At 41.3% G+C, this 24121-nt stretch overlaps 1 protein-coding gene across 7 annotated transcripts; it reads left to right on the top strand.

The window, feature by feature from the left end:
- Nucleotides 1-1206: 1206 nt before the first annotated feature.
- On the top strand, nucleotides 1207-23548 carry ZNF684 (zinc finger protein 684). Of its 7 annotated transcripts, none has more exons than XR_013959837.1 (6): nucleotides 1242-1415; nucleotides 2745-2782; nucleotides 7618-7744; nucleotides 8067-8162; nucleotides 20717-21329; nucleotides 21916-23548. XR_013959837.1 is itself a non-coding variant. In XM_080654231.1 (6 exons), exons 2-5 carry the CDS (start codon nucleotides 2768-2770, stop codon nucleotides 21312-21314), a joined length of 333 nt encoding a protein of 110 aa, XP_080510357.1. In that variant the 5' UTR covers nucleotides 1277-1415; nucleotides 2745-2767; the 3' UTR covers nucleotides 21315-21329; nucleotides 22742-22848. The 7 variants fall into 7 exon arrangements, 4 of the variants coding, with proteins under 4 accessions (XP_080510354.1, XP_080510357.1, XP_080510356.1 ...); XM_080654231.1 differs by having other exon boundaries at nucleotides 1277-1415; nucleotides 21220-21329; nucleotides 22742-22848; XM_080654230.1 differs by having other exon boundaries at nucleotides 1277-1415; nucleotides 21220-21329; nucleotides 21916-21988.
- Nucleotides 23549-24121: the final 573 nt, after the last annotated feature.

Genomic DNA, 24121 nt, shown 5'->3' with positions numbered 1-24121 from the left:
CCTTATGATTGTATACTGGATTCCATCCCTTCTCTCCTCAAGGACTTTCCTCCTGCAACTGTCCTTTCTCTACTGTGTTGTCAGTTTTACCCTCTCTATGTATCATTTTTATTAGAATACAAATACACGTAATTTCTTCCATCTTAAAAAAAAAAAAAAAATCTGGCCCTGGCCAGGTAACTCAGTTGGTTAGAGGTCCTCCTGACGTCAAGGCTGCAGTTGGATCCTCGGTCAGGGCACATACAGGAATCAACCAATGAATTCATAAATAAGTGGAATGACAAGTCCACATTTCTCTATGTCTCTCCCAAAGCAATTTTTAAAAATTTTGGACCCATTGGCCACATGCAAAGACAGCTTTACTTTTCTGTTCATCTTAAAAAAGCAAAACTTCTTAAAAGTATTGTCTATACTTGCTTTCTCCACTTTCTCTCTCATCCTTTTATCCCACTCTTATCAAACTTCCACCACTGCCAAAACGGCCTGTTTCAACAACTTTCATGTTGCTAAATTCAATGATCAATTCTTAGTTCTCATCCTAGTTGACCTATCAGTAGCATTTAACACAGTGGATCACTCCCTTCTTGGAACATTTTCTTCCCTTGATTTTTCAGATCCTAACTCTCCTACTTTTCCATCTATCTCACAGATTTTCATTCTCAATCTTCTTTGTTGGTTCCTCTTCATTTCCCTGATCTAAGCTACTGCATTGCTAGAAGAAACCAAATTTGAGTCAGGGTAAATTATTCTCTTAGCATACTGCTGATTTAGATTTTCCAGTATTTAAAAATTCTGATGTCTATATTTTAAAATAAAAATGATATGTACACCTGCTTCTTTTGTGGAGAGCATGGAATTAGCATAACTGACCCCATTTTGAGATGTGGATTCTACCCGTGTCCAGGTAAACAGCCAAAGCCTGGGCATTTAACCAAGGGAGGTAACCAATAGGTGACAAGAACTTAGAGGACCAAACGACCACCTAGGGTCCCCGCTTGATCAGGCACCCTGATACTATACGGGGGTCAAGACATCGAGTCATACTCGCAGCCAGAGTGATCCCCACACTTTTAAAAATGAGCATGGCTCTTAAGGCGGGCCCCAGAGATACCAACCCTGGAATTTACCCCAAGTGAGGTGGAAATATCTGAGGTTTTCCGGAAACTAGCTCCACGTGCCTTATGGGAAATGTAGTCTTGGATGAATGGCCTACACCGCGGGGGAGCCTGGGAACTCTAGGTGGGCTGTTACTTCCGCATACGCACGGTGGGGAGGTAGCTAGCTTTCTGTAATTTTCGAATCTGTCGCGTGAGTGACAGTGGGTGTTGCTCCCCGAGTCTCTGGGAGATCTCTGTAAACTGATGTAGGACTTCGAGCGAGCCGGAGCTGGGAGCGTAGCGGTGAAAGGCTGACGGGTATGACTGCGGGACTAAGGGAGGGCGGGGAGAAAGGCGCTGGTTTATTGGCTTACCCAACCAAAGATAAACTCAACAAGCCGCACAGGCGGTCACTTGGTGTATGTGCTCCTCCCAGTTCTGGAGTAGTTCAGAGAAAGCAAGCGCAGGGCTCCGGCTGCCACTCAGTGGGTTCCTAGATCCCGGCTGGGCTGGGGCAGGGGCAAACTTAGTTTGCATTCCTGCCTTTGTTGGTAAAGGTCACTGTGTAGGAAGGAGTCTGCATCAAACTACCTTTCTTGGTTACAAGAGCACCGTTGGCCCTATCAGAGCCTGCAGTAGGAAATGTTAAACCATTTCAGGGGATCTGGGAAGAAAGCATTTCTGGAGAAACTGTGTATTCTCTTCTTAAGGTATTCTCACAATCATCACCTGAAGTAACTTCATTTTACAGCATGAATTAACTAAAGCTGAGAGAGGCGAAGTTACTTGGCTAGACTCATACAGTTTAGTAAGTGGAAGAGCTGAGATTTGAATCCAGATTTCTCCAAATTTCATTCTTATTTTAGAAGATAGCACCCTGCAAAAAAACCCAAAGAGTTGGATTTATTCTTCTTTTGAAATATTTGAGCAGTGAATATTGAGCAAATTTCGATTTGCTGGCATTTTTTAAGGGGCACTAGGTGAATCCACAGATCTTCCAGTGAAAATTATATAAATAAAGCTGTGAATCCCGCTTGCACATTTTAGTCTTTCTAGAGCCCCAGCTGTACTGGTTAGAATTCGAAAAAGCGCAGACTGCGTACATAGGAGATGGTGAGTTTCCAGAGGGGGTGGAGGTGGGGAGAAAGAGAAACAGAAACAGTTTGGAGTCTAGACTGCTTTTAAAAAAAAAAGTTCCTGGGTCTTTGGATCTAGCCTTCTCAATAAAGCCAACCTAATTTGAGATCTCTTACACCAACTTCAGAGTAGACACCAGAGAATCACAAGAAGGAATGACTTCCAGAGATACTGAGCATCAGAGACCAGGTTTTTAGTTAGTCTTTTAACTCATTTATTATTTTCTTAAGATAAATTTCTGGCTGGAAAACATGCCACTGGTTCAGAGGTTAACAACTTGCTGTTAGTTCAGTAGGAATGTATCACATCCATATATTCATAACAGAATCACAAGTAGACATAGGTGCTTATAAAATAGGGGCTTTTCTGACTTGCTAGAAACATTCTCCCAGTAGGTGGCATTCTCTGAGGCTGCAGTGTGGGTGCTTCCATTCTGATAGAGCAGGGTTCTACATTGCAGTCCTGGTTTTTCATGTCCTTCTATTTACTTCCTAACTTTTACTTTCATAGATCTCTGTGCAAGAGTGCAGAAAATGATTAACTTCCAGGTAAGAAATTCCTTTATTCAGTCATTTAAGTCTCTCAAAAATCCATATAAAAAGGAAATGTATAGTCAGGGAAAATGTAGATTGAATAGATTAGGTCCAAAAGGAAATTTAGAAAATAGATAAGTTGATATTCAGGTCACAGGGTTTGCACATAGTTGGAATAAATTTGAGCTGCATTTGTGTGCTTAATATTTCTGGCCATCATAGAAAATGGATAACCAACCAGTTAAAGTATTGGCATTGTCTATGAGGATAAAGCAAAATAGTTCCCCAGATAAATAAAGTTTTTCCTGGCACAGTTCTTTGAAGAAAGTATCTTCTAATGGGCTTTCATAGAGATAATACTAAAAACATTCATAGCAAGAACCCTATGAAAAAATATAACATCAGATTTCCTATGCCTTAGAATGTTCCCTGGAGTAAACAGAGAACACAGTGCTAAGTAGCTCTATATAAACCCTTTTAATGTTTATCCAGAAAAATAAGTAAAAGGTACCCTTATATCTTTTTCAGGGTTCCCAGCTATTCTTGATCATTTTCTCTTGTGCATTTTAAAATCAGGTTGTCAAAGTCCCTAAAGGAGTGTGTGTTAAGTATTTTTATTGTGATTGCATTACACTTTTAGATTACTTTGGAGAGAATGACTTTTCAATGAGTTCTTCATTTATTTAAATTTTCTTATAAGTTCTTCATTACAGTTTTATTGTAATTCTTGTACATTTTTGTAATGTTTATTCTTGTTTAAAAATATATTTTTTTAATTTACTTTAGAGAGGAAGGAAGAGGGGGAGAGAGAGGGATAGAAATATCAATGATGAGAGAGAATCATTGATCAGATGCCTCCTGCACACCCCACACTGGGGATCAAGCCCTCAACCTGGGCACGTTCCCTGACTGGGAATCGAACTGTGACCTCCTGGTTCATAGGTTGATGCTCAACCACTGAGCCATGCTTACCAGGCTGTAATGTTTATTCTTACACTAGAGGCCCAGTGCACAAATGCGTGAATGGGTGGGGTCTGGCCAGCCTGCCCTGATCAGGGTTGGGGGGGCCATTTGGGGGCTGGGCTGGCCAGGGAGAAGGGCTGTGGGAGGTCGGCTGGCCAACCCTGCCTCCAATGGGCGGGAAGGGGGTCCACAGGAGGTTGGCTGGCCACAGTGCACATCATAGAGACCGGTCGTTCCAGTCATTCCAGTCGCTTGGCTTTTATATATATAGATGTGGCTATTGAGAATAGTATAGATATTTTTCATCATATTTTCTTACTGGCTATTCTGTTATATAGGAAAGTATGGATTAACCTGTTTAACTTTATAGTCATGCACCACTTACGACTGAGAAATGCACCATTAGGCGATTTTGTCATTGTGTGAACATGATACAGTGTACTTACACAAACCTACACATATAGGCTAGTTACTGACTTTTACTATGGATTTACCTATTCTGAACATTTTATACAAATGGAATCATACAATATGTAATCATTTGTAACTAACTTCTTTCACCTCACACAATATTTTCCTCTATTTTATAGATAGCTTTTTATTGCACATGATGCAGTATTGTTTATCAATCCATTAATTGATGAATAGCCATATTGATTTCACTTTTTATTATTAATAATTCTGCTTGAACAGTTGTGCACAGGTTTTTGTGTGGGCATGTATTTTTAATTCTCTTGGGTATATGCCTATGAGGAATTGTTGGATCATGTGGTAACTCTATGTTTAACATTTTGAGAAACTGCCAAGCTGTTTTCCTTAGTTGCTGCACAATTTTACAATGCCACCAGCAATGTATGAGAGTTCCAGTTTCTTCACATCCTTGCTAACACCTGTCATTGTCTGTCTTTAATTTTAGCCATTCTAGTGGGTGTGAAGTGATAGCTCGTTGTGGTTTTGATTTGCATTTTACTAATGACTAATGATGTTGAGCATCTTTTCATGTTCTTATGGATTATATATGTCTTTGTAGAAATGTCTGTTCAAATCCTTTGCCTATTTTTAAATTGAGTTATCTCTTTATTGTTCGATTATAAGAGTTCTTTTTATATTCTAGATACAAATCTCTCACAAATATATGGTTTGTAAATATTTCCTCCCATTCTGTATTGTCTTTTCATTTTCTTGATGGTGTCCTTTTAAAATTTTGATGAATTCCAACTTATCTATTTTTTCTTTCGTCACTTACACTTTTTCTGTCATATTTAAGAAACCATTGGCTAATCCAAGTTCACAAAGATTTACTCCTATGTCTTCTTCTAAGAATTTTTTTCATTTCATTTTTTCTTCTTAATTTAATAAATCTTTATTGTTCAGACTATTACAGTTGCTCCTCTTTTTTCCCCCCATAACTCCCCTCCACCCAGTTCCCACCCCACCCTCTGCCCTTACCTCCCCCTCCACTGTCCTCATCCATAGGTGTACGATTTTTGTCCAGTCTCTTCCCGCACCCCCCACACCCTTTCCCCCCCGAGAATTGTCAGTCCACTCCCTTTCTATGCCCCTGATTCTATTATATTCACCAGTTTATTCTGTTCATCAGATTTTTAATTTACTTGATTTTTAGATTCACTTGTTGATAGATATGTATTTGTTGTTCATAATTTTTATCTTTTTTCTTCTTCTTCCTCTTCTTAAAGAATACCTTTCAGCATTTCATGTAATACTGGTTTGGTGGTGATGAATTCCTTTAGCTTTTTCTTATCTGTGAAGCTCTTTATCTGCTCTTCAATTCTGAATGATAGCTTTGCTGGGTAGAGTAATCTTGGTTGTAGGTTCTTGCTATTCATCACTTTGAATATTTCTTGCCACTCCCGTCTGGCCTGCATAGTTTCTGTTGAGAAATCAGCTGACAACCGTATGGTGCTCCCTTGTAGGTAATTAACTGTTTTTCTCTTGCTGCTTTTAATATTCTCTTTGTCTTTTGCTCTTGGCATTTTAATTATGATGTGTCTTGGTGTGGTCCTCTTTGGGTTCCTTTTGTTTGGGGTTCTGTGCGCTTCCTGGACTTGTAAGTCTATTTCTTTCACCAGGTGGGGGAAGTTTTTGGTCATTATTCAAATAGGTTTTAAGTATCTTGCTCTCTCTCTTCTACTGGCACCCCCATAATTCGGATGTTGGTACGCTTGAGGTTGTCCCAGAGGCTCTTTACACTATCTTCAACTTTTTGGATTATTTTTTCTTTTTGCTTTTCCGGTTGAGTGTTTCTTTGCTTCTTTGTATTTCAAATCTTTGACTTGATTCTTGCGGTCCTCTAGTCTGCTGTTAGGTCTCTGTATAATATTTTTTATTTCAGTCAGTGTATGTTTAATTTCTAGTTGGTTCTTTTTCATATCCTCGAGGGTCTCACTAAATTTATCGGCCTTTTCTAGGAAATTCTTGAAAAACCTTGTAACCGTGGTTTTGAACTCTATATCCAATCGTTTGCTTTCCTCCATTTCTTTCATTTGTGATCTGTTTCTTTGTCTCCGCATTTTTGCTGCTTCCCTGAGTTGGTAGAGTAGCTTTGTGTGCTAGGTGTCCTATAGGGCCCAGTGGCTCAGCCTCCCAGTTACGTGAGGTGGACACTCTTGGTGCATCCCTTTGTGGACTGTGTGCACAGTCTTGTTGTAGTTAAGCCTTGATTGTTGTTGGTATTACTGGGAGGAATTGATCTCCAGGCCAATTGGCTGTGAGGATCAGCTGTGTCTACTCTGGGAGAACTTCTGTGCTGGAGACACCCTTATGAGACAAGACTTGCAAAATTGCAAAAGCCTCTGTGCTCAGCTTGGATGGGGCAGAGTCTCAGGGCAGAGCAGACAGCCTTGGCTTCCCCTCAGCCCTGCCCTATGAGGCCCCTGGGTCTCAGTGTCCCTAGGTAATCGCTGCAAGCACCTCTGAGAGAAAGCCACCCTCGAGTTTCGCCTGCTGCCAGACAGTCCAGTTTCTCCCCGAATGAGTCTGGGTTCCCATAGTCTCGCCCAGAACTGGAGTTCAGTGCAGTCGGGGGCTTTTGTCTCCCTCCCATTTGAGAAAGCCAGCCGTGCACTCAGCAGTCAGTTCTCTCCATGCGCACGCCTCTGGACCTCTGCCTTCCGCAGCTCCCCTGAGTCTCAGTGTGCTTTTCTCTTTTCCTGACAGTCCAGATTCCCCCCGAATGAGTCTGGGTTCCTAGAGTCTCACCCGGAACTGGAGTTCAGTGCATTCGGGAGCTTCCATCTCCCTCCCGCTTGAGAAAGCCAGCTGCGCACTCAGTAGTCAGTCCTTTCTGCGTGCGTGTCTCCCTCCCTCAGTCTTTTGCAGCTCCTCTGAGTCTCAATGTGCTTTTCTCTTTCCTTCTAGTTGCAGAATTTCCACTCAGCCAGCTTTCCTGTGGTTCTGGATGATGTCTGTTTTGTCTTTTAGTTGTAGTTTTGAAATTGTTGTGCGAGGCAGCAATTTAGGTGTTTACCTATGCCGCCATCTTGGTTTCTCTCTCTCTTCTAAGAATTTTAGTTTTAGCTCTTATATTTAAGTCTCTCACCCATTTTAGTTTATTTTTGCATATGATGTGAGGTGTGTGTCAGAGTTATCCAATTTCATTCTTTTGCCTGTGTATATCCAGTTGTTCCAACAACATCTGTTCAAAAGACTATACTTTTCCTCATTGAATTGTCCTGGCACTGGTTAAATATTTTAAGTATGATTTTTGTTTTTATCACAGTCTATTTCTGAATCAAACATGCAGTAGTTATCATATATAACTTTCTGGAAATTCAGCAGTGAACATGATAGGACTGTAAGAAGCTGACATTCTCTTGGAAGTCCCACGTGATTCACACTTTAGTTTGAAGATCAATGTGCTATTACAGGGATCAGTGACATTCCAGGATGTGGCTGTGGACTTCACCTCAGAGGAGTGGCATCTGCTTGACTGTGATCAGAGAACCTTATATTGGGATGTGATGTTGGAGAACTTTAGAAACCTCATCTCAGTGGGTAAGGACAGTGGGTGGTAACTTCTCATTGTAACTCAGAATGCATTAATAGTGCCCTTCCTGAAGACTTGTGAAAGCTGTGAACATTCTGAAGCTTTAGTAGGTTTGGCCCTGAATTTTAGTGATCAAAGACTCGTCATCCTCTTTGGGGGTCAGTGTGTTTATGCTTCTACCTCCCAAATGGAGGAGGAGAGTCTTTCTGTTCTAAAGCCTGTTTGTCATCCTTTACAGGCCCTGAGACTCAAGGAGGCAGACCTGAGTTGTGAGGTAGTTGTTTGTCCCTAGCACCTTGTTCCCAGTTCTGTGTTGTTTCCCATGAACAGGGGGTCCAGTTACCAAAACAAAAGTGATCTTCAAGGTGGAGCAAGGACAAGAGCTGCAGGTGGTGGAGGGAGAGAACCCACATTGGAGCCACCCAGGTGAGTGAGAGAAAACCAGGTAGGTGGGAGTCTTTGGAATTGGTCAGTGAGGGACAGGCACCTTTGAAACATTTTTCAGGAAGTATCTCTTAGAAGCCACACACGTTTGGAAGTGACTGGGAACACTTGCCATAACATCATCAAGTCCCCAAATGACACTTTCACTTTCACTCTCCCCACATAGCTGTTCTTTCTCTTTGCTCAGCTCTTGTACAAAGGATGGCCCTCTCCTCTCTACTCTGGCTTCTCACACTGCCTGCTTCTAAATCCTTGCTTTGATCCCTTAATTCCTAAAATCCTCATTCTCCTTCCGTCCCCAACATGATTGCAGATCTTTTCTATACATCTAATTATTACAGCAAGCATGTCAAACTCAAAGGCTAACGTGGGCCAAATAAGATTTAAGTTTATGTGGGCCACAGAAAAAAAAGCTTCCATTTTCATAGAAAAGTAGGTTTATTTTGATAGAGACATGATGAATACAAAGGGCTGAAATAAATGAGTAATCGTTAACATAAAATAATAGAACATTTTAATAAAAATTATTTTTTTTCTTGAACATTAACTTACCAGACACTGAATAATTGCACAAATTAATAAGCATAATGCAAATAAACCTATTTTTTTTGTTCTCTGAAAGTGAAATATTTCCTGTTGCGCACACCAAACAAGTCAGTACAAGACTAATGACATGGCAATCTGCTGCTAAAATATGGGCTGCTAGTATTAGTGGAGAGAAATGTTGCGCATGTGTGTAAGGTGCGTAAGGGGTAAGGGACATGAATGCAACATGATTATAGTAATCAATCATTAGTGAATGTTGTAGTTCGTTATTAATAATCTACACTAATAAAAGAGAAATATGTAAATTGACCGTACCTCTGCAACGCACACCAGCCAATCAGGAGGGAATATGCAAATTAGCAGGACAAAGATGGAAGCGGCCACGCCCCCCAGCCACTCCAGGTGCGGAGCGGCTGGGCGGGGCAGGATGCCTGCTATGAGGGGGAAGGGTGGGGGGCAGATGGAGCTACAGGAGCGGCACTCCGGCCTGAGCAAAGCGAATACTGCAGACTCCAGCAGGAGTCAGCGAGAAGCCTGCAGACTCAGGCCGGAGTCAGCGAAGACGGAAGGCGGTGGCCAGAGCGAAGGCCTCGGTCCTGGGTGCCGGAGGAAAACCAGTGCCGGCAGCCAGGTGAAGGAAGGCCTATTGTACGAATCTTCGTGCAACAGGCCTCTAGTTATGTATAACAGGATATTGTAAAAATTTAGTTATGAAATTTTTATTAAAATGTTTCTTACTGTTATATTGGCTGGGCCACAAAAATATTCGTTGTGGGCCATGAGTTTGACATGCTTGTCTTAGAGGGTAGTCAGATTGTGTGGATTTTTGAAGTCTTACTCCACCAGTCACTGTCTAGCGGCTAGCCTAATTACTTTGTAGCACAATTTTATTTATAAGAAAGGGATAATATTAATCCTTAAAAGCCCTATGGCTTCTAAGGCATGTTTTCTTATGATAACACCCTGAAGAGAAAGACCTATATCAGTTTTTCCTTTATACCATTGTTGAGCACATAATGGTTATTTAGTGAACATTTCATTAATTCATTGTTGTAAAATCAGGCATTGTTGGGATATTTATTATTCTTTCAAGAAGGCTTTTTGTTATTTCCTGAGAAACATTCAAAGAAAGAAAGAAAACCTATTACCTTTTTCCAGGTATGTAAATTGTAGTTGAAAAGGCAAAACATAGCCATATAAAATATAAGTTGAGTGTGGAACATTTGTTCAGTGCATAACATTGCAGTTTTGTTCTAGTTAATTGTCAAAATGCATGATTTAGGAAGCAGCAGTGACTATTTTAGACATTCAGAGAAATGGAGCTTTAAAGTTTAAAATATGCAAGGATTGGAGGAGTCTCTTTTTGAGGTCATGGAACAATGACTCCTCCCTAAAAATATCTAAGTACTACATAGGCTGAGAGTGGATGAAGGGGGGCAAGTTACGGTGGGGAAGGAGCATAAGCAAAAGATTGTAGTTATTTAGAGTCTAGAATCCTTGGAACAGCCCTGTCAGTGTGGTTTAGCCATTGAATGTCAATCCTTGAACCAAGAGATAGCTGGTTTGATTCCTGGTCAGGGCACATGCCCGAGTTGTGGGCTCGATACCCAGAGGGGGCATAAAGGAGGCAGCCCATTGATGTTTTTCTCATCATCAGTGTTCTTATCTCTCTACCCTCTCCCTTCTCTCTCTCTCAAATCAATAAAAACATTTTAAAGAAAGTAGAATCCTTGGAACAGAAGGTCTTTGTTGAGGACTAGAAGAATATATGCTTAGATACCATAAGTGAACTCATTATATTGCATAGTTTGTTCATCAGGCTAATTACCCTGGAATTTTCAGTTGGTTATTGTTGATTGAGATAGCACAGGATGCTGCTTCCCATTGCTTAAAGTGAGAGAAAACAGAAACCCAATACCCATTGCTGGGGTGTTTCTCAGCATCTAGAAGGGTTCAGGAATCTGGAGAAGGGGCTGCGTGTAAATTAATAAAGAGACTAGAAATATAAATTTGGAATACATGGGGGAGCCAGAGGAGACTTAGCTATAGTAACCAAGTTCTCTCTGAATCTCTGGACCTCTAGCTTTTTATTAACACAAATTGCCCTAAGGCAAAGCAGATACACATATCAAAGGCAAGGTTTGGTATACAGTAGGCATTGTCAGGTTGGAGGAACTGCCTTTGGCTGTTCCAGTAGTAGGCAATAATATATGCATATTTTCAGGTTTGGGGAAATGCTTTTGGCTATTCCAGTAGGCAATATGATTCAGCCCTGCTGAATATAGAAGCCCATCAAGCTTTTGAGGACTTCTTGCATTTATTATGACATGAATTAGCTTCCAGCAACCCATACTTAGAACCATTCTATAAAGACGTGTGTTAATACCAATAGCTTACTACTCAGTCTAGCTCCATAGAGAAAGATAAGGCATGGAGCAAGAGGCTAAGGGTTTTGTGCTAAAACTCCACATGGAAGGAATCTCAGAAATGGGATTATAACCCCCTCTTTCTGTTTTTGTCTTTTTCTTCTTTTATAAAATGGAGCAGTGGATTTGGGATTTATGGGGTAACTTCAGGACCAAGAAAGCTTTCTGGGGATTAGTTTGTTAGTCAGATTGAAATAGGATGTAAAAACAGTTCTTGTCAAATACAAATATGACATATAGTTTTCATATTTAGAAATCCAGCCAGAATAAAAATGGTAGCATGCAGACAGAATCTATGCTTGGGCTAAAGATAACTTGCCCTTAAGTGACCTGTTTGGATATTTGTGTTCCTGTGCTTACAAGTAAGTATATGGGAGAATGAATCCTAGCTATAGTTAAGTTGGAACCCTGTCTACAGATATTTCTCAGTTGTAGTTTGAATGGGGTTAGAGGACTGGAGATATAAGAATATTCCTGAAGGGTACTGACATTGTGCCAGGTTATTAAGAGGAAAAAGAGATGTGAATGAGGGGAATACGGAGCTATCCTAATAGGGCAATCTAGAAATTAGGTAGTGAAGATCTGATTCTGATCAGTGTCCTCCAAATCTAGTTTTTCCTCTGATATTTTCCTTTAACTCACTTGTTTCTTGTTCCCCTTTCCATGAATCCATTCTCCGCAATGTCTTTCTTCATTCTGTGAGCTAACAAGGCACCCTTGTTGAGCAACCTTTGATTTCCTTTGTATCCTGCTCACTGAACCTTATGCCTATTTTACTGTTTTTCCACAAGGCACAAGTCAAGCCATCTGTTCTCATTACTGTCATTCATCTCCCATTTCCTTTTTAGAGTTTTATTCTTAAAGCTCAGGAGCAAGGCAAATATAGGATTTATTTCAAAATGAGAGATTAAGTTTGAAGTCATATAAGTTTCTTTCTATAACTGTTGATAGAAAAAATTGACTAGTAATTGTACTCATTTTTAGAAGCTGACTGCCCATTTATTGATGAATCAGAGAAGCACCAGGAAAGCGAAGACAATTTTTTGAATTCAGTTTTGTTCACGTTCAGTAAAATACTGACTATGGAGAGACTCCATAGTTATAATATGAGCACAGATCATATTGGAAAAAATCATATAAATGCAAGAAAAATATCATATAAATGCAAATCACATGGGAAGACTTTGCAACCTACTTTAGATTTACTTAATTATAATAGATGTTATAACAGAGAAAACCCTTATGAATGCAAGGACTGTGGGAAAGCCTTCAAAAAGAACTTCCATTTAATCAGACATGAAAAAAATCATACAAGAAAAAAACCCTTTGAATGCAATGACTGTGGGAAAGCCTATAGCAGAAAGGCACACCTTGCAACTCACCAGAAAATTCATAATGGAGAGAGACCCTTTGTATGCATTGATTGTGGGAAAGCTTTTATGCATAAAACACAGCTCATGGTCCACCAGAGACTTCACACTGGAGAGAAACCTTATGAATGTAGTCAGTGTGGGAAATCATTCACGTGGAACTCCTCCTTTACTCAACATGTGAAATCTCATACACTGGAGAACTCATTTGAATGTAAGGAATGTGGGAAAACTTTCAGGTATAGTTCATCCCTTTATAAACATTCTAGATTTCATACAGGAGAGAAACCCTACCATTGTATTGTATGCGGCAAAGCCTTTGGCAACACATCTGTGCTTGTTACGCATCAAAGAATTCACACAGGAGAAAAACCTTATGGATGTATTGAATGTGGCAAAGCCTTCATCAAGAAGTCTCATCTCCTTAGACATCAGATAACTCACACAGGAGAAAAGCCCCATGAATGTAACAAATGTGGGAAAGCATTTTCCCAGAAGTCAAATCTTATTGTGCATCAAAAAATTCATATGTAATATTCACCTTATGAATATGAGAAAGCCTTAGATATTAAATAAGTCTTTATTAAATAGAGATTTCATGGTGAGGAGAAATCCAAGAATTAGAATGAATTTGGAAAGAGTAGATTTCCATAAAAAGATAATCCCAATCATGTTCTGGAAGTGATAATAAACTTTTTACAGAAAAGATCACAGAAATCATTAAATCATAAGTAATAGAGCGTAGAGCATCGAAAGTAAACATAAATTAAATAATCAAGGAATCAGTGAAGACTACATTTACCATCCCTGATTGTTTTATTTTTATAACAAATTATACATTTATGTATGTGTGAGTATAAAATATGTTTATATGTAATATTAAATTATATCACATTTCTGCAGTAAGTATCACCATTTTTTCTTCCAATCCTAATAATAACATGCGAGGGAAAATGTGTTTAATATGTAGTATGAGTTTCAGTAATATTTATATCCATTTGCTGGCACTTTTAATGGGCACAGCAGTGTTAATGAATCCCAGAGTCTCCTCTTTAATTATAAAACTTGCTATAAAGATGTTTTCCTATGTATGTAAACACGAAAACAAAATTTAACAAGATACCAATTGAGAGGGGGGGAAAAGCAGTTGTATTCTGTATTACAATAAGCATTCCATTGAGGAAAATAAGTATTTAAATAAGTATGTAAATAAAACATTTTTGCACGCTAACATTCCTGTTCTTTTTCATTGACGTGTTTACATAAGGTAAGCATAGCTCAAGTAGTATCTAATGGGAGTGTCATCTATATTTGATTTTAGTAAAGTAGGGTGTCATAATATCTTGTAACTTTCAAGAAATTGACATAGGTTTTCCTCCTAGGAGTGCCTGGAATTTTCTATATGACAACATAGACAGCATTAATCAAGTTGAAAAGAGCAAGTTTTTCTGCACAGCAACTTTGCTTTGGAATGTGACATTTAAAAAAAAAAAAGCCTATCTAATAAAAGGGTAATATGCAAATTAACCATCACTCCATCACAAAGATGGAAGTGCCCATAGTCACAAGATGGTGGCGCCCAGTCCTCAGCCCCTCTGGAGTCCCCCAGTCCTGGGGGGACGGCCACTGAGAGCAGGCTGTGTGAGCGGACTGGTGAAATGCTTGCTTCGTCGCTACGGCGACGAGGCAAGCATTCTGCACCTGGCCGCAGATGGGCCTCTGGGCAGTGGGTGCAGAGTAGCCAGGCCCCGCAGAGAGCTACTGGCACACGGATTCGTGCGCAGGGCTACTAGTATATATATATTGATTTCAGAGAGGGAGAGAGATAGTAACATCAGTGAGGAGATAGTCATTGATTGGCTCCTCCTGCACACCCCCTACTGGGGATCAAGCCTGCAGTGCAGGCATGTGCCCTTGACCAGAATTGAACCTGGGACTTTTCTGTCTGTAGGCCTGAGTCAAACCAGCTAGGGCTGGAAATGTGACATTTTGTAAGTTCCACGTATTCCCTTAAAACAGTGGTCGGCAAACTCATTAGTCAACAGAACGGCAAACCGCGGCGGCTCGCGAGCCGCAGTTTGCCAACCACTGCCTTAAAAGAATGAAACATCCATCATTTAGGCTAAAGTTTTTATTACTGTCCATAATATTCCTTGGTAATGTCAAAAAACCTTTATGCCTTTTCTTGAGTGGTGCTAAAACAACTTGAACCTAAATTCAGAAATCGAGCCTCTTCCTCACAGATTCAAGCTCATTTACAACTATGTTGCATTATTTCTTCATTAGCCATTTTTTTTGAAGAGTAATGTTGAATAATGATTATAGATGAAATAGTGCTTTTTTGAACAAGCATAATAGAACTTAAAATCTAAATTAAATCTTGTCTGCTGACATATTTAAATTTTTCTTTTTTATTGAATTTATTGGGGTGATGTTGGCTAACAAAATTATGTAGGTTTCAGGTGTACAATTCTATAATACATCATCTGTATATTGTATTGTGTGTTCACCATCCCAAGCCAAGTCTCCTTCCATCACCATTTATCACTCCTATACCCTCCTAACTCTCCCCACCCCCAGGCCCCTCTGATAATCACCATGCTATTGTCTGTCTGTGAGTTTTGTGTGTGTGTGTGCGTGTGTGTGTGTGTTTTGCTTAATCCCCTTGCCTTTCTCACCTAGCCCCCCAACCTCCTTCCCCTCTGACAGCTGTCAGTCTGTTCTCTGTGAGTCTGTTTCTATTTCGTTTGTTTATTTTGTTCATTAGATTCCACATATAAGTGAAATCAAATGGTACTTGTCTTAGTCTGACTGGCTTATTTCACTTGATGCTCTCCAGGTTGATCTATGCTGTTGCAAAGGGTAAGAAAGATTTCCTTTTTTCTATAGCCGAGTAGTAGTCCATTGCTAAATGTTACACAGCCTTATGTTTTTCTTTGTTACTGTAAATAATGCTGCAATGAATATAGGGGTGCATATATTCTTAAGAATTAGTGTTTCAGGTTTCTTCAGATATATTTCCAGAAGTAGAATCACTGAGTCATAAGGCAGTTCCATTTTTAACTTTTTGAGGTAACTCCATACGGCTTTCCACAGTGGCTACAGCAATCTGCATTCTCACCAACAGTGCACGAGGACTTCCTTTCTCCACATCCTCACCAACACTTGTTGCTTGTTGATTTATTGATGATAGCCATTCTGACATGGGGGAGGTGATATCTCATTGTGGTTTTAATTAGCATTTCTCTGATGGTTAGTGACATTGAGCATCTTCTCATGTCTATTGGCCGTCTGTATCTCCTCTTTGGAGAAGTGTTTATTATAAATGAGCTTTGCCCATTTCTTGTTTTTTGTTTGTTTTTGTTTTGTGTGTGTGTTGAGTTTTATAAGTTCTTTATAAATTTTGGATATTAACCCCTTCTTAGATGTATTACTGGGGAATATGTTCTCCTATACTGTGGGTACCCTTTTCATTTCACTGATGGTTTCCTTTGCTGTGCAAAAACTTTTAGTTTGATGCAGTCCCATTTGTTTATTTTTAAAACCTTTTGTTTCAGTTGCCTGAAGCAATATATCAGGAAAAAATATTGCTATGAGAAAGGTCAGAGATTTTACTGCCTATGTTTTCTTCTAGGACTTTTATGGTTTCAAGTTTTAACACTTAAGTCTAATCCATTTTGAGTTTATTCTTGTGTATGGTGTAAGAAGGTGGTCTAGTTTCATTTTTCTTGCACATATCTAATTTTTCCAACACCATTTGTTGAATAGACTATCTTTACCCTATGGTATGGGTTTGCCTCCTTTGTCAAATATTAATTGACCATAAAGGTGTTGACTTATTTCTGGGCTGTCTATTCTGTTCCATTGACTTATATGTGTTTTTATGCCAGTACTATGCTGTTTTGTTTTTTATCTTTTGCATATTTGTTTACTAAAAAGCAAAGCACATTACTAGCATGCAGGTTAAAAAGTAAAGATACATTTATTTTGTACTGTAGAAACACTGGAAATGATTAGCCAATAAATCCAATTCCCATGGCTCCATGCAAGGAAAAAGTAAACACATCACCACTTTCTCTGGAAAAGTTAAACAACCATGATTTACCATACACCCTAAAAGTTGCTGCCTGCCAATATGTCAGTCATTTGAACCACTGTCAAAAATGAAAAGTAAAATATACAAATCACATTTTATAATTAATAAAGGAAAATAAGAATCTACTTAAGCTTCCTAAAATGTAGAGCATCACACTTTCAAGTTTCACAGTGATTAATATAACACCATTTTATTGTTAAAACTCTAACTTTAAATATACATGCCAAAGTGCTTCGAATGCAGCATACTAGTTAAAATTCCTGGAAGGTTCTAGAACTGGCAGCTAATTTAATAAGGTTACTCACCCACAAAGTGTTCAAGAAAGAGCATGCTGCCTTACAAAGAAATCTCATAGGACAAAGAAAATTCTAGTCTGACTTCAAAATTTCCTATAAATATAGTGCTCAATCAAGTTCAGAACTGAGGTCAAGGCCACTTTGAACACAGGATTCAACACAACCAAAAATTTCTGTACCTGTTTTTGGCTTATTTGAAGACCCAAAGTCAAATGTTCTAGCCCATCAGGTTTACTTTGTTCCCTCTGGCATGTTCCCAGTCCTTGACTAGACAAGATATCTAAGGCAATCAAGGAGATTTGAATGTGGCAAGATCTGGGGCAACACAGCAAGTGGACATCTTTGTCCTAGGTGGTGGCTAGTTAAAATGAAACCCAGGTGAAGACTGGAGAGGAAGAGTTACAAATAGACTTCTAGTTAAAATATACTAGCCTTTCATTCAAACACCTTCAGATTATCTTTTTATTCTCCATAGGTTACAGAATCAGTCTGCTTTGGACAGCAAAGTACATTCCTAATGCTTTATGACTGACTACAAAATACACTAATTCTTTGAAAATTAAACACTTAAGAAACTTTCAAATTCACATTTGAATTTGAAATTAGTGGAGGAATGATGAACTATATTGTGACATTTTTAAACTGTGCATTACACTTAAATCATTGGGCCCCATGGACATTAGGCATTAAGGTGATCCCTTCTTTCCCTTCAAGTAGGTATGATGCATGTTTTTTCCTGTGCATATTCCCCCAATGCCCAGGTTCCAGACCATGACCAATATTCTTTTGGTATCTAATTTGGAATTTAGGCACTCTAGAGATAACATTCCTCTCCTAATAGCTCTTTATTAAAATAAACTAGAGGCCCAGCGCATGAAATCATGCACAGGTAGGGTCCCTATGCCTACCTGCGATCAGGGCCATCTTCCACCCTCGCCAGTCCCCAGTCCCGCCCCGCTGCCTCCACCCACCCCGGTTCCCTGTTGGCCGGTGATCAATCTGAGCCTGCGGGCCGGGGGAGGACCAAGAGGTCGGCATTCCGCTTGCTTGCCAGTCCCCAGTCCCCCCACTACCACTGTCACCCACCCCAGTTCCCCGTGGTTGTGGTTCCCCATTGGCCATCCAGTGATCGGAGCCTGTGGGCTTGAGGCGGGGAGGGGACCAAGAAGTGGTCAATGCACCTCATAGTGACTGGTCGATTGGTTGTTCCAGTTGTTACGCTGTTATGGTCGCTGGCCTTTTATTATATAGGATGACATATAATAGTAGTAGTACATAAAGTTCTAGACCATAATCAGCATTTCTTTTAAAATTAGAATTAAAAGTACTTTTAAATTAGAATTAAATTAGAATAACCATAATATTATTAATATATCAAGGAAGATTACTTTTATATTTGGAAGTTATTCACTCTATTACCCTTAAGACTAAAACCCATAAACTATATTTATTATGGATTAGTGGAGGTATGATGATTTAAACTAACAAAATTAAACTATGCCTTGCACTAAGGTCATGTTATTAAAGGAACAACAAAAGGCAGCATTAACATTATCCAGGTATTTTCTAATTTTTCTATCCTGTGCCCCCCTCAAATATAGGGGAATTCTTTTCTGACAAGCAAAAAAGGGCATTTTTCATACCATAACCTGAAAAGAAGCTTCTCTTACAGATCTAGGTAACTCTGGTCAGTAGGAACACAAAGTAAACCTTTGGCCTGGCTAAGGCACTCTATTCTGAAATGTACAGAAAACATATAGGAGTGGCCAACCATCTCATTGCTCCCCCAAAAGGCAGCTGTGTATGCTGGGAGAAAGGCTGAGGTGTGAACTCACCCCAAAATACCATGCATAAGCCTGAAATATCTTTTATACTTTGGAAATGTTGTGATAATTGGCATGACAAACGCACAGAGCTATTTGTAACTAGGTCCTGCTTCAGGCACCCCACTACTACATAACAAATGGGGACTTTCAAGATGGCAGGCTACACCAAGAACAAGAGGCAGCAGCACACTCCAGATGCACAAGTCCACGGCGTTCTGAGACAATCACTCAGTTTCACTTTCACCTTGCTCACAGCCACCTTTCTTTCATCTAAGAATATCAATAAAACTGACTATAGCCCTAGTGGGTTTTGCTCAGTGGATAGAGCGTTGGCCTGCGGACTAAAGGGTCCCTGGTTCAATTCCGGTCAAAGGCACATGCCCAAGTTGCAGCTCGATCCCCAGTAGGGGGCGTGCAGGAGGCATCCAATCAATGATTCTCATCATTGATGTTTCTATCTCTCTCCCTCTCCCTTCCTCTCTGAAATCAATAAAAATATATTTAAGGAAAAAAAAAACCGACTATGGCATAAGTCTTTACCACCATAGGGAAATAAGTCATAAATCACAGGCACAAAACAATTTTCAAATGAGCTTGATGCAACAGAAAGAGCAGAAACACATGCTGAGGTACAAGCCCCCAAATAATAGGACATGACCTTATGCCAGAAGTAAAAGGTATTCTCTTACTATACTATAAGGTGAAAAAAGCCTGTGGTCCAAATTTGTGATTTTATAAATATTTATCAGTTCCTTTCTTATATAATACAGATTAATCTCATTCCTGTGTACAAGGTCAACAAAACAGTAAAATGATTAGCTTAGAAATCTTAATGCAAAGCTCTGTCCCCAGCCCGAATGGACACTTTCTCCAGTCAATATCACAGAGGACACAGAAGATCTACAGAAAAGAGCATTTCCCTCACTTAATTGATTCATTCTTTGACCTCTGTGATGGCAACTTATCAACAAACATGGAATCACTACCCACATTTTCCGGCATCATTTTCTCACCTATTTTCAGTGTTCATTTTTGTCTCAGAGAGAGTCATTGAATATACCTTAACCTTTACAAACATTTTAAAGAATGAGTATAGAACTATGAGTTCAGCTTCTTGACTCTTCATTTCTAATGACCTAGATGACAATTAGAATTTGTAAATTTAAAAATTGAAACATCAATTACATAGTTATTTTTACAAAGCAGCAGATAGAAGTTCAACAAAGGAATATGCTATAATTAAAATTTTAAATGGTCACATTCATAGATACTAGTAAATAATAGTTATTAACTTAATTACATATCAACACAGTGGCGCCTATTTTATCCAAGTGCAATCCATCCAAGAAAAGGGTTTACGATACACTCTTCATTCAAGCACAAACTTCATTCAGTGAAAAATAAAAGAAAATCAGGGAGTAGGGGGCTTCACTGTTGCAGCATGATGTAACGTCACCTTGAAAGAGCAGCTGTGTAGGTCAAGATGGCAAGAAATGTGCAATGGTCTGCTGTGGGAATAAGGGAATAAAACAAGAATTTTATTTCATTTGTTTATTTAAAATCCTCACTCGAAGATATTTTTCCATTGATTTTTAGAGAGAGTGAATGAGGGGGGGAGAACAGAGACACATCAATGCGAGAGAGACACATCATTTGGTTGCCTCCTGCATACGCCCTGATCAGGGCCTGGATGTGGAGGAGCCTGCAAGGGCAGTGTGCCCTTGACTGGAATCAACCAGGACTCTTCTGTCCGTAGGCCCATGCTCTATCCACTGAACCAAACCAGCTAGGGCTAAAACAGTAATTTTAATTGTAATATATCAGGAGGCATGTAAATTAATTCTATGAATTAACTTGCTCCCTTCCATAAGTGTAAGAAGGAATACTGTAGAATAATTTAAAATATATTTCCAGAACCGGACACATATATACTGTATCTAGAGCACTTTTGTCACTGACCTCATTGTCTTTGTAAGGTTACTGAGACCTCCCACAGCCCCCCCCCGCCCCCCCCCCCCCCCCCCGCAGGCCCGGCCTGGTGTGGCCGCCCGCCGCCACGCTCCTCCTCCTCCTCCAGCCCACGGCCCGTCGCCTGCTCTACTACCCCCTCCCCTAATGCCTTCTCAGACCCCAGTCCGAGATCCAGTGAATATGGCATTTAAGGTTTTAATGCCCGTGAGGAGCAGGCAGAGTAAGCCTGCCTTCGACAAAAAGTGAATCTGCAAACCCAAGCCTTGGTAGCAGCTCTGAGGCCAATGGCAGCCATGCATGGTCCAGAGGGAATGTGCATGGTGGGGGTGCAACGAGAGGATGAATGCCACCTGGAGGATGCTTCAAGTGCGGAAATGAAGGCCACTGGGCAAAGCAGTGCCCTGACCCCTGGCTCCAACCAAGCCCTGCCCGACGTGCAGTAAAAGTGACTGCCCCTGGAAAAGTGATGGGCCCTCTGCGTCTCAGCGTAGAGGGGCTGCCCTTCCAGGTCATGACCCGCCGCTGGCCATGACTGAAGACTGGCCGAAGACTGAAGATGCCCGGACTCGACGACCCCCGTCACCCTCGCCGAGCCCAGGGTAACGCTCAAGGTAGCAGGTAAGCAGGTCTCCTTCCTGATCGATACGGGGGCTACCTTCTCTGTCCTGCCCTCCTTTCCCGGGCCACTCTTCCCTTCCACAATCTCAGTCATGGCTATTGACAGCAAATCACCCTTTAATGCTCTGAAAACTGCTCTGGCCTCAGCGCCTTCTCACCACGCCCCCTCCCCCACTCCACCCTCCCTAGAGAACAACTTTCTTGCCGGCACAGGCTTATCAGAAACTTAGATCTTTATCTCTAGGAAAAAGTGGCAGTTTTGAAATTCAAGCGGTTAGAAGCCTGGAAACAGGCTTCAGGGCCTGTTTCCTCCTCCCCCTGCCTTTTCTAAATATTTTAAATAGCATACAATACTGAAACATTAATTGCTAGACATGTTTAGAAATATTTAATGGAAGAAAGAAAGAAGTTCTAAAGTTAACTGTTGACAAGAATTGTAAAAGGACCCACTCACCTGGATGGTCCTGCCCCAGGGGTTCAGAGACAGTCCTCATCTGTTTGGCCAGGCCTTACCCAGAGACCTCCGACAATGCTCGTTAGAACCCAGCACTCTTCTCCAGTATGTAAATGATCTCCTTCTCTGCAGGCCCTCCCTGGACGCCTTAACCCCCGTAGCCTACCTGTCCAGACAGCTTGATCCCATGGTTCAGGGATGGAAGCCCTGCCTCCGGGCTGTGGCTGCAGCCGCCACTCTCACCAAGGAGGCCCAGAAGATCTACCTCCAACAACCCTTACAGGTCTTCTCCACCCATAGGCTACAGGATCTTCTGTCCCACCGATCCTTATCTCTCCTTGCCCCCTCTTGAATGCAGGAACTCCATTTCCTGTTCCTCAAGAGTCCTGATATCTCCCTAACCCAGTCCCCAGCCCTGAACCCGGCCACTCTCCTTCCTGCTGCCTCCACCCAAACCTGCAGCAACGCACTCCTGCCCCGAGGTCGTCAAGGCCCTCACTCAACCTCGGGCGGGACTCTCAGATTTTCCTCTCTCTAATCCTGACTTAACTAAACTGCACATACCCTACCGTCCACAATCATTGGGTAAGATTGAGAGGATCAACGGCCTCCTTAAAGACCATCTAACTAAACTCTCTCTAGAAATTCGCAGCTCCTGGCTGGACCTCCTGCCCATGGCCCTGACCAGAATCTGTGCTACACCAAGGAGCCCCACCTTCTTAAGCCCTTTTGAACTCCTGTATGGGAGACCCTTATTGCTCAACCATCGTCTCCCTACTGACCCTACTCTCCTGGCTACTTATCTTCCATACCTGCCCTTACTCAGGCAACTGCTCCGGGAACATGCTGACAGGTTTCTGCCCAGGCCAGAACCAGCTGACCAAGACTCCTGAGGACCAGCCCTCCAGCCGGGGGACTCAGTCCTCCTCAAGAACCTTACCCCCAAGTTGTATTTCAGCTCCAGGCCCAGAAAAGCAGCAAAACCAGACAAGTGACGCTGTGGCAGCCTCAGGACCAGCTTTTACCTCCCAAGTGACTCAACAGGATTGCTCTCAAGACTTCACCAACGAGTCCCTTGGGGAAATCATGCTGCTGCACCCCTCGTCCAGCATGGAAAACACTCCCTGTTTTTTGCTCACTTACCCCATGGCTCCTCCCATCATTAGGCCCACTGGTATCTATTCCTTTAATTTTGCTCTTTGGCCCCTGTCTCATGCGCTGTTTCACTAGCTTTTTGCAGAACAGAATGCAGGTGTTCACCAACCAGAATGTGGGAGAGATCTATCTGGCCTTGAATTCAGAACCTAGGGACACCTATGTCACCAGAATCCTTGAGACCCCGGGTAGATGCCCCTGACGATGCCCCCTCTCAGCAGGAAGTAGCTATGGAAAACGGACCTTCACCCCCAACCTTGCCCAGACTCTCACTTTTTTTTTTTTTTAATATCACCAAAAGCCTGGAATGATAGATCCTCCCTTCTCCCAACTGGTGGGTGGAGTATGATGTAACCTGCATCTGCCGGCTGGGACATCCCTGAGACATTGAACCACCAATCAGCGCATGCCGAGTGCCCTGGGCCCCACCCCTCCCTGTTCCTCCCCTCAAAAGGCATGTTCACTGTTGCACATGTTGCTGTCTCCCCAGTCTGTGAGGCAGTCCGGCTGGGTCTTTCTCCTCCTCCCCCTCCTCTAATCCTGGTTTTTCTACCCTCTTCCATAATGAATCTCGCTCATTAGTGCAGAATAAACTTCCTCTTTAACATGCCTTGGTCTCTGACTCCCGTTTCCTGTGCCTCGAACCTTACAGTCTTAGGCTGTATAAAATTTTGGCAAGAAGAAAACCAAAATTATCCTCAGCTCTTTCCAAACATAGGAGATAAATCAACATGTTTTTGTTTCATAAATACTACATACAGTACATGCTTACAATAGGCTCCCCCTGGGCCTGGGCCCTGGTCAGGGCGAGTATAGTACACATACACACGGAGAAAGGTCTGAAGAAGCCGGTAAAATAAATTGTCCCAAATTTGTTCTGGGACTTTTTTAATTTTTTTTTTTTTTTTTTTTTTTTTGCATACTACATTCATGACCTCTTTCTCTTTCCGCAACCATTTTCGCAGACCTGCTCCACCAACCCCTCCCCTCATCCCCCCCACCTTCAATATGGTATAACTAGAAGGTTGGTTGGAGGGGCAGGGATGGGAATCAGCAGTCATGAATCAGCTTTGGGGGATAATCCCTGGCATTTCTTTCCCCAAATCAAAAGACAGGATTCCAAGAAATTCCCCCATGGAGTTTGGAGCTCCTTGCAAGAAGGGGATTGGAAGCCTGAACCAAA

The sequence above is a fragment of the Plecotus auritus genome, assembly GCF_963455305.1.
Source record: "Plecotus auritus genome assembly, chromosome: 2".
Taxonomy (NCBI): Eukaryota; Metazoa; Chordata; class Mammalia; order Chiroptera; family Vespertilionidae; genus Plecotus; species Plecotus auritus.
Note: the sequence above shows the minus strand (reverse complement) of the source record. Positions and strands in the feature narration are given on the sequence as shown.

Excerpts from the sequence above, each read along its gene's own strand:
- ZNF684 (XM_080654228.1), top strand. Across the intron at positions 7,745-8,066 it reads TAGAAACCTCATCTCAGTGG|GGGGTCCAGTTACCAAAACA; the intron begins GTAAGGACAGTG and ends TCCCATGAACAG. Across the intron at positions 8,163-12,136 it reads CCCACATTGGAGCCACCCAG|AAGCTGACTGCCCATTTATT; the intron begins GTGAGTGAGAGA and ends ACTCATTTTTAG.